Raw genomic sequence first — 13,423 nt, forward strand, 5'->3', positions numbered from 1 at the left:
CAGTGAAACATGGGCTGTGACTGCTAAGCACATGCGTAAGCTCACAAGGAATGAAGCCAGTATGCTCTGATGGATGTGTAATGTCAGTGTGCATACTCGACAGAGTGTAAGTACCTTGAGAGAAAATTTGGACCTAAGAAGAGAGACGAATGTGCTGGTATGGTCACGTGGTGAGAATGGATGAGGATAGCTGTGTGAAAAAGTGCCACAGCCTAGCGGTTGAGGGTACCTGTGGAAGAGGTAGACCCAGGAAGACCTGGGATGAGGTGGTGAAGCACGACCTTCGAACATTAGGCCTCACCGAGACCTTTGGAAATATGCTGTGCATGAGAAGACCTGGCAAGACAAGTGAGACCATAACCTGTGGCCTTTACCAAGGGTGTAGCTAGCCCACTTATGTGTACCTTTCCTTCTTTGGACACTAAACTCTGCTTGCGAAGACTTGTTGAGGCAAGTCAAATTGAAATCGAACCAAATTTGACGACTGGCACCCATGCCAACCTTCCTTCATTGGACACTAGACTGCTTGCGAAGACCTGTTGGGGCAAGTGAAATCGAAATTGAACTAAATTCAATGACTGGCACTAACAGCACCATCCGAGCAGGAACACTGCCAGAGCAGCTGTCTGGCTTCCGTGCCAGTGGCACATAAAAAGCACCATTCAAGTGTGATCATTACCAGCGGCGCTTTACTGGCACTTGTGCCGGTGGCATGTGAACAAAACATTCGTGCGAGGTAGTTGCCAGTGCCGCTGGACTGACTCCTGTGCAGGTGGCACGTAAAAAACACCATTTGAGTGTGGCTGTTGCCAGTACCGCCTGACTGGCCTTCATGCCGGTGGCATGTAAAAGCACCCACTACACTCTCGGAGTGGTTGGCGTTAGGAAGGGTATCCAGCTGTAGAAACTCTGCCAGATCAGATTGGAGCCTGATGTAGCCATCTGGTTCGCCAGTCCTCAGTCAAATCGTCCAACCCATGCTAGCATGGAAAGCGGATGTTAAACGATGATGATGATATTTACATTTTTAGTGTTTTCTTGTTATCTGAGTTATTAAAAAATGGTTCAAATTTAGATTTCTTGGCCTTTTTAGAAAGAATTTTTTAGGGTTTGCCAAGCAAGGGAGAAGAAAAAAAATTTTTGAGCAGGGGGGGGGGGTAAAGAGGCATGGCTTTTGTACTGTCAGACTTGTTTAGCACTTAGTGGTCTTTTATGGGAGACAGGTCAAGATTCCTAAGCAACATAATGGGAGCAACTACTTTTAGTGTGAAGTTATGAGTTGGCATCCCAGTGGGTGTGTGTTCAAAAATTCAACAGGGTATTGAACAACATGATCTTAATCGACTGTTGACAATTGATTGAAAAGTCATTTCTGATGTATCTGTTAACTTTAGAAGACATTCATGATTGAGTTTATCAACCATTTCATTAGCTGGAGCTATTGACAAATAAATTAGGAAATACTTTATCCATAAGATCCCTAAGAGAAAGTATCATTTGATCGTATGTAATTTTCCATAGCTGAAGTCTGGAGCTGAATGTTAATATCCCATTACCAGTCTTAAGAAGCTCGTATGATTACCTTGATGTTGCTTGCATGGTGAAGTGTTTTCACATGTCTCCAAAGATACAAATTTTTGAAGCATTAGCATTTGATCGTCTAGGGATAATTGGCAACATTTGATGAAAATTTCCGGCAAGAACTGTTGTTTTTTTGTATTGAAAGGTATGGTCAATTACCTCTGGAGCTCCATCATATGACAGTCACTCATCTCAAACAATGAGGCAAGTTTGTTGGAGAACTGTTGCTAGTGCAAAGTTTTTTGGAAATGTTGCACATTTGAGATTCTTTCATTGCAAGGTTTAGATGGAGCTTGTATTGCGGCCACCCTCCTCAATGAGGGGGGTGGCTACAATACAAGAGATGCAACACTGGAGGAAGCTTAGATATTATTTCCTCCCATTTAGGATTGCTGGTGAAAGTGGCAAAAAGACCAGGTTTTCCATATGTCCTGACATATAAGCATCTTGTGTTCGTTTGTGCATATATCGAGGACCACCTGTGAATGATTACGGGAGGATTATAAGTTGCCTCATGTTTTGAATATCACCATCTTTCCTTAGAGCATCTTTGAGATGAACATAATTGTTACGGAATAGATCATGATACATGTGTAATTGATTTGATCGTTTGTAATTGACTCTCCAGCTACATGTTCAATCTGTGGAATATTGAAATGATACCCATTTTGTCCATTCAAGAAAAGAGGATACTGAAGAGCATCATAAGAGGGATGAGTTTCTGTAACACATTTATGTTCGTTATCTTGAGCATGAATCACATACCTATGGATGGCTACATCATTAGATGTGGGCTCATTAATATGGTGTAAAATGTCCTTTACTATTGACACAACAAATGCAGAAACACACACACACACTCATAGAATTGATAATATTGAAGACAGCAAAATGTACACACAAGTTCAGGCGATGTGTAGATGTCTGAGGCCTAATGTATAAAAATTATCACAGTTGCACACACATACTGTCTGACATGCACATACTAAGACAGACACAGAGAGACATACATTCATGCACACCTCAGGCATATCTCTGTTCTTCTAGGTCTCTCCCTCTTTAGATGTGTAGGTGTCAGTCATCACAAAAATGTATGTATATTCACATACATACTGAAAATGTTTATTTGGCAGCCAAAAGATTACTGAATCTTTTGATACCTCATTTGTCAAAAATCAGCAACTAAGTTTTCAAATGTGTACGGAACATACACACACACAAACTCTGCTTTAAGATATACATACATATCCTTTCTTTTATTTTTTTACTTGTTTCAGTCATTTGACTGTGGCCATGCTACAGCACCACCTTTAGTTGAACAAATTGACTCCAGGACTTATTCTTTTTAAGCCCAGTACTTATTCTAATGGTCTCTTTTGCCCAACCGCTAAGTTATGGGGATGTAAACACACCAACATCGGTTGTCAAGCAATGGTGGTGAGACAAACACAGACATATATATATATATGTACAATGGGCTTTTTTCAGTTTCTGTCTACCAAATCCACTCACAAGGCTTTGATAGGCCTGAGGCTATAGCAGAGGGCACTTGCCCCAAGATGCCATGCAGTGGGACTGAGCATAGAACCATGTGGTTGGGAAGCAAGCGTCTTACCACACAGCCACTCTTGCCCCTATGTATGTATGTATATATATATATATATATATATATATACATATACATATATATACATATATGCATATATATATATATACATCATCATCGTTTAACATCTGCCTTCCATGCTAGCATGGGTAATACATACATGACTGGCCCCGTGCTGGTAGCATGTAAAAGCATCCACTACACTCTTGGAGTGGTTGGTGTTAGGAAGGGCAACAAGTTGTAGAAACCTTGCCAAATCAGATTGGAGCCTGGTGCAGCCTCCCAGTTTGTCAGTTCTCAGTCAAACCATCCAATCCATACCAGCATGGAAAGCGGACGTTAAACGATGATGATGATACATATATATAGATATATATATACAAGCATACCTTACCCCCTCATTAATTGGTTCCAGGAGACAAGTTGAATTAGCTTGTCTCTAGGCTAGGCTGAATTTACTTGTCTCTAGGTTAAACCGATAATAACCATTTCCAGTTCTGTACTTTATTTATGAATGCATTTTCAATAATATATCATTAATAAAAACCTATTTTAAGCTTACAAACAAATAATTTCTTTGTTTTAATACAGTACAGTAAAAAAACAAGTAATCTAAATTTATAAATACATTTTGGCAGTGTCTACCGTACATCATGGGTGCTTTATTTATGAATGTGGTTTGCAATAAGACATGGTAAAATAAAAGCCTTTTTTAAGCGTAAAAAACAAATTCAGCAATTGTTATTATTTTGGAATAGTAAAAAAAACTAAATTATTTTTAAATAACCAATATGTACATACAATTTTGTGGTTTACATTGCGGATGTAGATGGCTGTGGTTTGTCAGCATCAACAGCTGATTCTGGATGTTCTTGCTGTTTGATGCGCTTAAAAAAACGATTGAGAGTTCCTTAACCTGTCTTCTTTTCCTCAAGGATTATATTATAAGGCGCAAAAACTTCGTGACAAGCCCCCATAATTTTGGAAAAGCGTTGAGCATTTGGATCCGTATCCTCGAACATAGAAAGATAATTTTTGATATATGCAAATGCTTGCTGCATTTTCTTATATCTTTATTTTGCTGCTCATGAAGCTCTATCAAATCCTCATTAGTCAGAGGCTACTTGTCTTTCAAATAAATGTGTGAAATCTTTCTCCTCCAAATCCATTTCCAGTTCTTTGCTCATGGCCACCAACGTTTTGTTGATTGCAATATTATCAAACTCCTTAGAATCATTCAGGAATTGCGGGCATAACTTCTTCCATACACCATTCATAGCCATGCTCTGTACATCATTCCATATCTCTTCCAAAAGTCACGAAATAACACTTGAAGATATCAATTATTCCCTGATCCATTGGCTACAGAAGAGACATGGTGTTCAGAGGGAGGTATACGATGGTAACGTTAGGGTCAAAATCTATGGTGTTGTGCAGGTAGCCAGGAGCATTATCTAAGATAAGTAAAACCTTAAAAGGAATCCCCCTCTCCTTACAGTACTTCTCTGCTACTGGGATAAAATGACTGAAGAACCAATCTTGAAAAATAACAACAGTAACCCATGCTTTTGAATTAGCCATCCATATAACAGGAAGAGATGCCTTGGGTATGTTCTTCAGGGCACAGGCATTGTGTGCATGATATACAAGCAATGGCTTTAACTTAAAATCTCTTGCACAATTATCTCCCAACATAACAGTCACACATTCTTTTGAGACCTTGTAACCTGGAACTGTTTTCTCCTCCTTGGAAATGAATGAATGGTCTGGCAATTTTTTTCCAATACAATCCAGTTTCAACTACATTAAAAATCTGTTTGGGAAGAAACCTGTTTTCTTCAATGATTTTCTTTAATGCATTAGGAAATTCCACTACTGCTTGTTCGTCAGCTGATACACTTTCACCTTGCTTCTTAATGGAGTGATAACTTCTTCGCTCCTTAAATCTCACGAACTCTCTTTGACTTCTTATTTAGATATTTTTTTCTTCAGGTCCTCAAACAAAAACAATGCTTTCTCTTGAATGATTTCTTGACTAATAGTAGCATGCTGACAATTCAACCTAACAATCCAAAGAGAAAGAAGACTTTCCATTTCTTCAAAGATTTTGCCTCTTTTCTTATTGATGACAGTGTTCTTCATCCCTGGGGCTTCAGATTTGATATGTGCTAAAATCTTGTCCTTATTATGTACTATCATTGATACAGTTGTCCAACTCATCCCAAAAGATCGAGCAATTGCTACCACTTTTTCACAGCATTTTATCACGACCAGTTTATCTTTAGTTTTTTTTACTATTCCAAAATAATAATAATTGCTGAATTTGTTTTTTACGCTTAAAAAAGGCTTCTATTTTACCATGTCTTATTGCAAACTGCATTCATAAATAAAGCATCCATGATGTACGGTAAACACTGCCAAAATGTATTCATAAACTGAGATTATGAATGCTTAGCACTTTCACTATGAATTTTCTTAGGAGCCATCGGGGCAAAAAATAAAGTCACAAATGAATGCGAAAGTAGCTGATAAACAGATGCAAACAAATCTGAATTCAAAACAATCGCAGGAATCATGAGTGGCAATGACATCTAATGGTAGATATTGGAACTACGGTGCAATATAAGTTCTGAAAGACCTATAAAGACAAGACAGCCGATTCCCTTTTTCGTTCACTAAGCTACATTACTTTACGGTGTGTATCTTAACATTTACTGTACATATTTTATACAGTAACATGATTTTATGTGCTTTTAACGGTTTTCAAGTGATTTTACAATTCCAATATTTGTGGCGGAGAGACGTAATGTCGAGTAAAATGACTTGACTTGATTTTTATTTTTCCAGATATTATTTTTGAAAACTGACATACAATCGAGAACGACTTAAGCTGAAATATGCCTGTATATATAAACAAGATTCAGGACAACATTACTCAAAGTTTTTTTTGTGCAGATATACATCTTAAATGTAAACACATGTCAGCATCTGCAAAACTGAGTAATATGGAGCTGAGCAAGCATATTATTAAATGCAACTCGAACTACTATCTTTTATTTGTTTACTTACTTGTGCATGCTTGGAGTTATGTAAAATATTTGTAAAAATGAACTCAATAACTTGTAAAAGAAATTCTACAAATATGTTTTAATGTCTTCCAATAACAAGGCATTTAAAGTACAATACAAATTGCTTAAAATATAAAAGACCTTTCGTTAGCTGAATTAATTAGTCATCCAATATGTCACAACTTAGACTGTTTTGTTGATAATGACAGTCTTTAATATGTACTCATATTGTTTAGTTGTACGTAAACTTGGTGGCAATTATATTTGAATAGATTAAACAGAAGAAAATAAAAAGCTTTGAAAATACGTGTAGTTGAAGCGATCTCAAAGATAAATGCTGGCTGTCAGAATATCAGCCAGCAGATATACAATCACATTATTTTGATACCAATTATTAAAAAATCTGTCAACATTAAACTTTTATATAACATTTGAGAACATTCTTTTTACGTAGATTAACTTTTAATATAAAAAATATGAAAACGAAAAGCCTTGATTTAAAAAAATGGCTTTCAATTAAACAAGCATCCTTATATCCAGCATATAGTAAAAGTTCATTAAACTAATATGCAGTATAGTCCATAGAATTATTCTACCATAATCTTTATTATATAGTGAGTGTATAGTATATAGTAATCCTTATACTATATGAACAGTATTATACAGTTTTTATGATGCAATCCACATAACATAATTTGCAAACAATTAATGCTATACCCTTTATATATAGCTATATATAGCTGTGAAGCATTCATTTTACTTCCTTCAAAGACTACAGCTAATTTTCTCATCGTAACACTCATATGGTATGCCAACATCATGATACTATCCATGTCTAAAGTATTCTTTCTCAATACACTATATCACTTGTATGATATACAATCAGTATAATGGCATATTAAAATCAAAATAATCTGATAATCATGCATTACAAGGGATAAATTTATACAACATATGACATGACTCACACAAATATTGTTGGGTAATAACTTTTCAGAAATACTTTCCTGCCATTGTTAGATACTCAGGCAAAAAGCTGTTTTGAGATAAGTAGGGTCTTGCTGTGAAAATTAAAGGCAAGGCTTTTTTTAAAATTTTTCAATAAAAAAAAATTTAAGCTAGAAATTCTCAATTAAGAATTGGATATTACAATATATAGTTAACTTTACCAGGTAAAAATAAAATATCTGATTAAGTTAGTTAAGAATAAAGCTCCAAAAAAAAAAAAAAAAATCTAATCCCACAAGAGATAGATTAAAATCAGTAGAGCCGAAAAGGATACTGATAAATTAAATGGCAGTGGAAGACTAGACTGACCAACAACTTTAGTTGACATTGTAGTTCATAATCATGTGCATCTTTTTCATTTATATTACAGGTACACAACACTATGCATTATCAAATACTTCAAAAGATTACAATGTAAGTCAGTGTGTGTGTGTGCACGCATGCATAATATTCTCAGTATATGTGTATTGTGTACCTAGAAATAATTTTAAACTATTTGGAATTGATACCAAGTTTTTCAAGAACCCTTAGGCCTTTTTCCATGTATTCTTCTTTAGTCATCCAAAAAGAATCTTTATCTTTCATAATATCTGCTAGGACAGCACCACCTAAAAATACCATATGCTTTCTGCGAGGTGGGTCTTCTATTCGAATTTTAAATTTCTGAAAATTAAAATACATTAGAATATTTTTCAATAAGGATTCAAATGAAACAGATAAAATCAAAACAGATATTTTCAAAATAAATATTAAATCCTATTACAAATTTTGAAGATTGAAAAGGAAGTTTAAAAGCAATCATTTATGTTAGTTCCCATCTGCATGTTAATTAAAGATTTTTTTCATTTTAATTAAATATAAATGCTATCAGTCAATGTTGCTTCTACTAAATCATCAGAATAAATGCTTTAAAGCAGGATATATTTACTAATGGCTACTTTTAACTATGCATTAAACCAATTTGATTTTAGAGGAAAATAAAACAAATAGAAATGAATACTACATTACTTGTATTTTTATTTTGTTGTCTACAAATAAAATGTAAGATAGTCAAGCCTAATAGGATTTTATCTCAGAAGAAGGACATTAACATTTTTAGTTTTGTATTCATCTATCTTGACCATCATTACGACTTTAAGGTGTTAATGCAAATATGATTCAGAGTAAATCAGTAAGGTGACAGGGCATGAATCATGACATTTGAGTTAAACTAGCACCTTAATTTTTAAAATCTTAGTTTGGATGGTTTAGAAAATGCATTTAGTTGCAGATTTTAGAATGTGGTCTCTAAATGACTAAGAAGGTTAAGTCAAATTAGATCAAAACTCATCTCTTCCAATTTAATTACAAGAATCAATCATAGTCCAGGATACCTTTGTAAATTCAGATATTTTGGTTTTATTGCCATATGTCTTTAACACAAACCATTCATTCATGGAATGAGAATAGAATCCATTGTTAGGCAAGAGTCCATTGAGAATAGAATCCATTGTTAGGTACAACACAATGCTATAAGGATTTTGGACATGGTCAGTAATCTCAAACCATAATTCCACAACCATTTTGCTTCTTTTAATCAAACAAAATAGTTTCAAAACGATAAAATTAGGCTCAATAACACTTGCCAAATTGCAAATTCAACAAAATATTAAAAAATAACTATTATATATAGTTAAAATCAATACACCTATGTAGATATATATGTAAAGAGAAAAATCAATTAGCAAAAGAGAAAATTAAAAGATAAAAATTAAAGTATGAAAGAACAATGGTAGTTAATAGAAAGAGATTACATTTTTAATACTTTTTAAGATTGTTACATTTTTTGAACAAGGTTACAGTCAACTAAATTTAATAATGCAGGACATATTTTCATTTTAATGTACATCAAACATATGCATTAAAAGAATATTGTTTGGCATATTTATAGATAGAAGTGTGTAGCAAAGTCATAAGTCTAGTTATTGTAGGGTGGTATTTTAACATTAAACCAGATCAACAAAAAAAACTTACTGAAAGTTTTGATGAATTTCCTTTAAGCACTCGTTCAAGATAAAGTTGTTTGAGTTCTCTTTCTAAACGACTAGGAAGGCCAGGATACATAGTTGAGCCACCAGACAGCACAATATGTTTATAGAATTCAGTGCGTGTATCAATGTCTGCTGCCTGTATAGTATTGAAGAGTAATTCAGCAACACCAACACCTTCAATGTTGATTAGATGGGGCTGGAACAATGCTTCAGGAGCTTCAAATCTTTCACCACCAACTTTTATAACTCGACCATCAGGAAGCTATATAATAAAACCATTTTATAATACATTAGGTTTTTATTCTTATTTATATCACACTGTGTAAGTAAAAAAAAAAAAAGATGAAGACAATCACCATATCATCAAAAAAGTGTTATACAGCTCCATCAGTTACAAAGTTATAACCATTGTTGTAATTGTTCAACCATTACTTTCATTTTCATAGAAAAGAATTTGGATACAAACTTTCAGTATTAATCTAACATTAAAATAAGTTATTACATTAAAATTTAATAACTTAATGGAGTCTAGGCACTGAATTTGGTAATATCCAAGTCAAAAATCGAAATGATTAAGTGAACAATGAATATAAGGACCAAGTGACAAATATTTTGAAATGTTGCATTATAATCAAATTAATTAGAGATAAACAGGATTAAAAAAGATTAATGATTAATCTAATCATCATGTTTCACTTTCGTATTTCCAAGGAGACAATGGTTAGATGAATCTGCAACACAGCATAGTTTGTGCTGGCTCTTTTGAAGTATTTTGAGTTGCTTCCATGTTGAAAATAAATTGTTCAAGATATGTGTGTGTGTGTGTGTGCATGCATATATATATATATATATATATTAGATGATAAGAAAATGGAGGAAAAACAACAAATAGAAGTGTGTCATTATTTAATTAATTAAGCAAGGTGAGGGTAAGAGTGAGTTTACAGCCGTTTCTATGTATCAAAGTTGAGGTAAATAGGTGTTTACCTCATTGCAAATGGTAGACATCATCAGAACGAAGAAGGCGGAGATAGACAAAGAGGAGAATAGAGCGAAAGATAAAGGGAGAAATCAGAAAAGAAAAATTTCAATGATTCGAAAGTCTTACATCTTAGTTGTGTTCATTAAATTCATTATGAGGTAGTTGAAGAATAGAGGATGGTTGAATTCAAAGTCTTGTAGATAATTATTATAGCTAGTTGACCGGTGGTGTAATCTGAGGTAGTTATCCCTAATTATGGATATCCAGTGTGGTTAATAGGAGCTAAGTGTCACTAACTTATAGGTTGTGGGTAGTTCGTATATTTGGAGGAAGCCGAAAATGAGGGTAAAGTTTATATCTAGCATAAGTGTGATTAAGCGTGTAAATACAAAGTTACAGAATATTTATGCCTGAGGAGTGCAATGGAAAGGTAAAGAAAAAGATAAAGGAGGAAATTAATGTGTAAAAGAGTTGGTAGTTCTCGACAGGAAAGAATTATAGGGATAAGGTAGGCTAGCGTAGAAAGTAGCTTAGGTATATTAGTTATTTATTGATAATGTGGGTTGGGGTAGGCTAGTATAAGATATGTATATGTTTATTTATTTATATTGTTGGTTGGATATGTGTAAGCTAGTTAGGTTAGGGAAGGTAATAGGCTGATAATTAGGTCTGCAAATAACATTTAAGCTAGGAGATAGTGGTATTTATAGGAATGAGTGGGTTTAACAAAACTTAGAGAATACAAATCTGCCTTTATGCAGACAAAAATTTTATTTTCATATTTCTTATTGAGTAGAGATGATTTGGCCATTAATATCAGTAGTTTTTCTGTTACAGAGGCTGACAGTGTTTTACTGTTAATGGTACAAGACGAATTTTTTTCTAGGATATGCCATTCTAAACTATAGTTGATTTTTTTTTTGTCTTTTAGTTCCCAAATGTAGCTACTAAGTCTTGTAGAGTTTGCTTTACTTCTATTTCTAAATGTAGATTGGTGGGAATTGTATCTAAGTATCATTTCATTTTTCATAGCTCTTATATACGATTTCGTATGGTTAGTTGTGAGTACATCACATCGGTATATTACGTTTTTTTGTTTTATACCTATTGGAGAATTGACACTTAGTTCTGTCTCTGCAGCCACATAAATTATTTGGTTTATCTGTGCTTATGTTATGTTATGTTGAGGGGGGGTAATTATTTATCAGGTCCGTGTTGTTTGCGGGTTGGCTATTAGGGACTAGATTAATTCCATTTGCTTGTTGGCTGTTATGTTTTATGCTAGTATTTTTTCTAGCTTTGTAGAAAGCGTCTAGCTATGATGGTAGCTAGGTTACTAGTAAGGCTATGGCCTACTCTAATTTTATTCTTAAAGATTCCTGAGTATTTGTTATTTAAGTTCAAGTGCTTATCTCTAAGTCTCATTATGGAGTGAACTATATTAGATTTAAGCTGCATTGCGAAAAGCATGGGTCACCAAACTATGGCCCACAGGCCGGCGTGATGTCATTTTGTCTGGCCTGCCATCGTATGCTGAAAAAAGTAAACATGCTTTTATACTGCTTCTTACACTTCTTGGAGTATGCATGTCATATGTATACTGAGTCATGCGTTATGTATTTCACACACCATAATAATTACTAGAGTACATCATGTGTACCTCAAGCTAGTCAGTTACTAGGGATTACAATTAAAACAAGAATATCTGATGCCGAGGCCTAAGACTGCTTTTGTTTTTTCTTCATCCATCGCTATGGCTACTAAGAAGAGAAAGGTTGATGATGAATGTCACATTTTCAATAAAGAAAAGTACTTCTTTGGAGAAACAAACGACCAGAAAGCTAGTTGCCTGATATGCAACAAAAGTGTTGCTGTTATGAAAGAGTACAATATTCGTCGTCATTACGAAGCAAAACATCTCTCAACACATTCTAAATATTCTGGAAAGTTGCGGTCTGAGAAATTTGAATCTATGAAACACAGTTTGGAATCTCAAATGAATTTCTTTATGAAAAAGTTTTTGAAAATGAATCTATCACTTGTGTAAGTTACAAAATAGTGAATAAGTTGGCAGAGCGAGGAAAACCATTTACTGACGGAAACCTTATAAAAGAGTGCATGATGGAAGCAACAAATGAATTGTGTCCTGAAAAAGCTAACATGTTTGGCTGTATCAGCCTTTCAGTAAGTTCAGTTGTGTGGAGAATGGCAGAAATTGGAGAGAATACAGTTACAGATACATGAGAAAGCAAAGAAATTTTTGTGGTATTCTCTAGCAATGGATGAGTCTACTGATCTCACTAGTACGTCACAACTTCTTGTGTTCATTTGTGGTGTTAATTGCAACTTTGAGATTATAGAAGAAATGGCATCCGTTTACAGTATACATGGAACAACAACTGCAGAAGATATTTTCATAGAAGTATAGAAAACTTTGCAAAACTATAACCTTCAGTGGAATCAGCTTCAGTGTGTTACAGTCGATGGAGGAAAAAACATGGCAGGAGTGAGGAAGGGTTTGGTAGGGCAGATCGAGACCAAGTTGGAGGAGCTTCAACTTCTGAAAGCTCTGTTTATACACTGCATTATACATCAGCAAGCACCCTATGGAAAACACTTAGATATTTCTTGCGTATTAAAATAGGTTACAACTGTGGTGAACTTTATTCGGAATCATGGGCTTAATCACTGACAGTTCCAGACTTTCCTTGAAGAAATGGATTCTAATTTCTGTGACTTGCCTTACTACACTGAAGTGAGATGGCTCAGTTGCGGTAAAGTCCTGTTTCGTTTTTATAAGCTCCAAAGAGAAACAGATCTTTTTCTCACAGAAAAGAATAGAGCTGATCCACAGCTGTCAGATCCTTCATGGTTATCAAAGTTGTCATTTCTAGTTGACGTTACTTCTCATATGAATGAATTGAATTTAAAACTGCAAGGAAAGAATAACCTTGTCTGTGATCTCTACAGAATTATTACAGTTTTTCGGAGAAAACTATAATTTTCAGTGTTTTCAAGAGTTTTGTACAGAAAATGTGGCACATGTTAACCTCGAGTTTCAGAAAAAAATTATTTGGGACTTAAATAAGCATTTTTCTCAAAGATTTTCAGATCTTGACAGAATTGAGAATGAAATTCTTTTGTTTGA

The 13,423-nt window shown here is 34.4% G+C and overlaps 1 protein-coding gene across 1 annotated transcript in view; it reads right to left on the bottom strand.

Moving 5' to 3' along the window:
• Nucleotides 1-6,315: 6,315 nt before the first annotated feature.
• Nucleotides 6,316-13,423, bottom strand: part of LOC106878019 (actin-related protein 2) — a 29,955-nt gene continuing 22,847 nt past the window's right edge. The window contains exons 7-8 of the mRNA XM_052971681.1: nt 9,277-9,555; nt 6,316-7,926 (exon numbers count right to left, since the gene is read on the bottom strand). Coding sequence (XP_052827641.1) covers nt 7,756-7,926; nt 9,277-9,555 — 450 coding nt within the window. The 3' untranslated portion in view covers nt 6,316-7,755. The remainder of the gene's footprint in view (nt 7,927-9,276; nt 9,556-13,423) is intronic.

The sequence above is a fragment of the Octopus bimaculoides genome, chromosome 11, assembly GCF_001194135.2.
Source record: "Octopus bimaculoides isolate UCB-OBI-ISO-001 chromosome 11, ASM119413v2, whole genome shotgun sequence".
Classification (NCBI taxonomy): domain Eukaryota; kingdom Metazoa; phylum Mollusca; class Cephalopoda; order Octopoda; family Octopodidae; genus Octopus; species Octopus bimaculoides.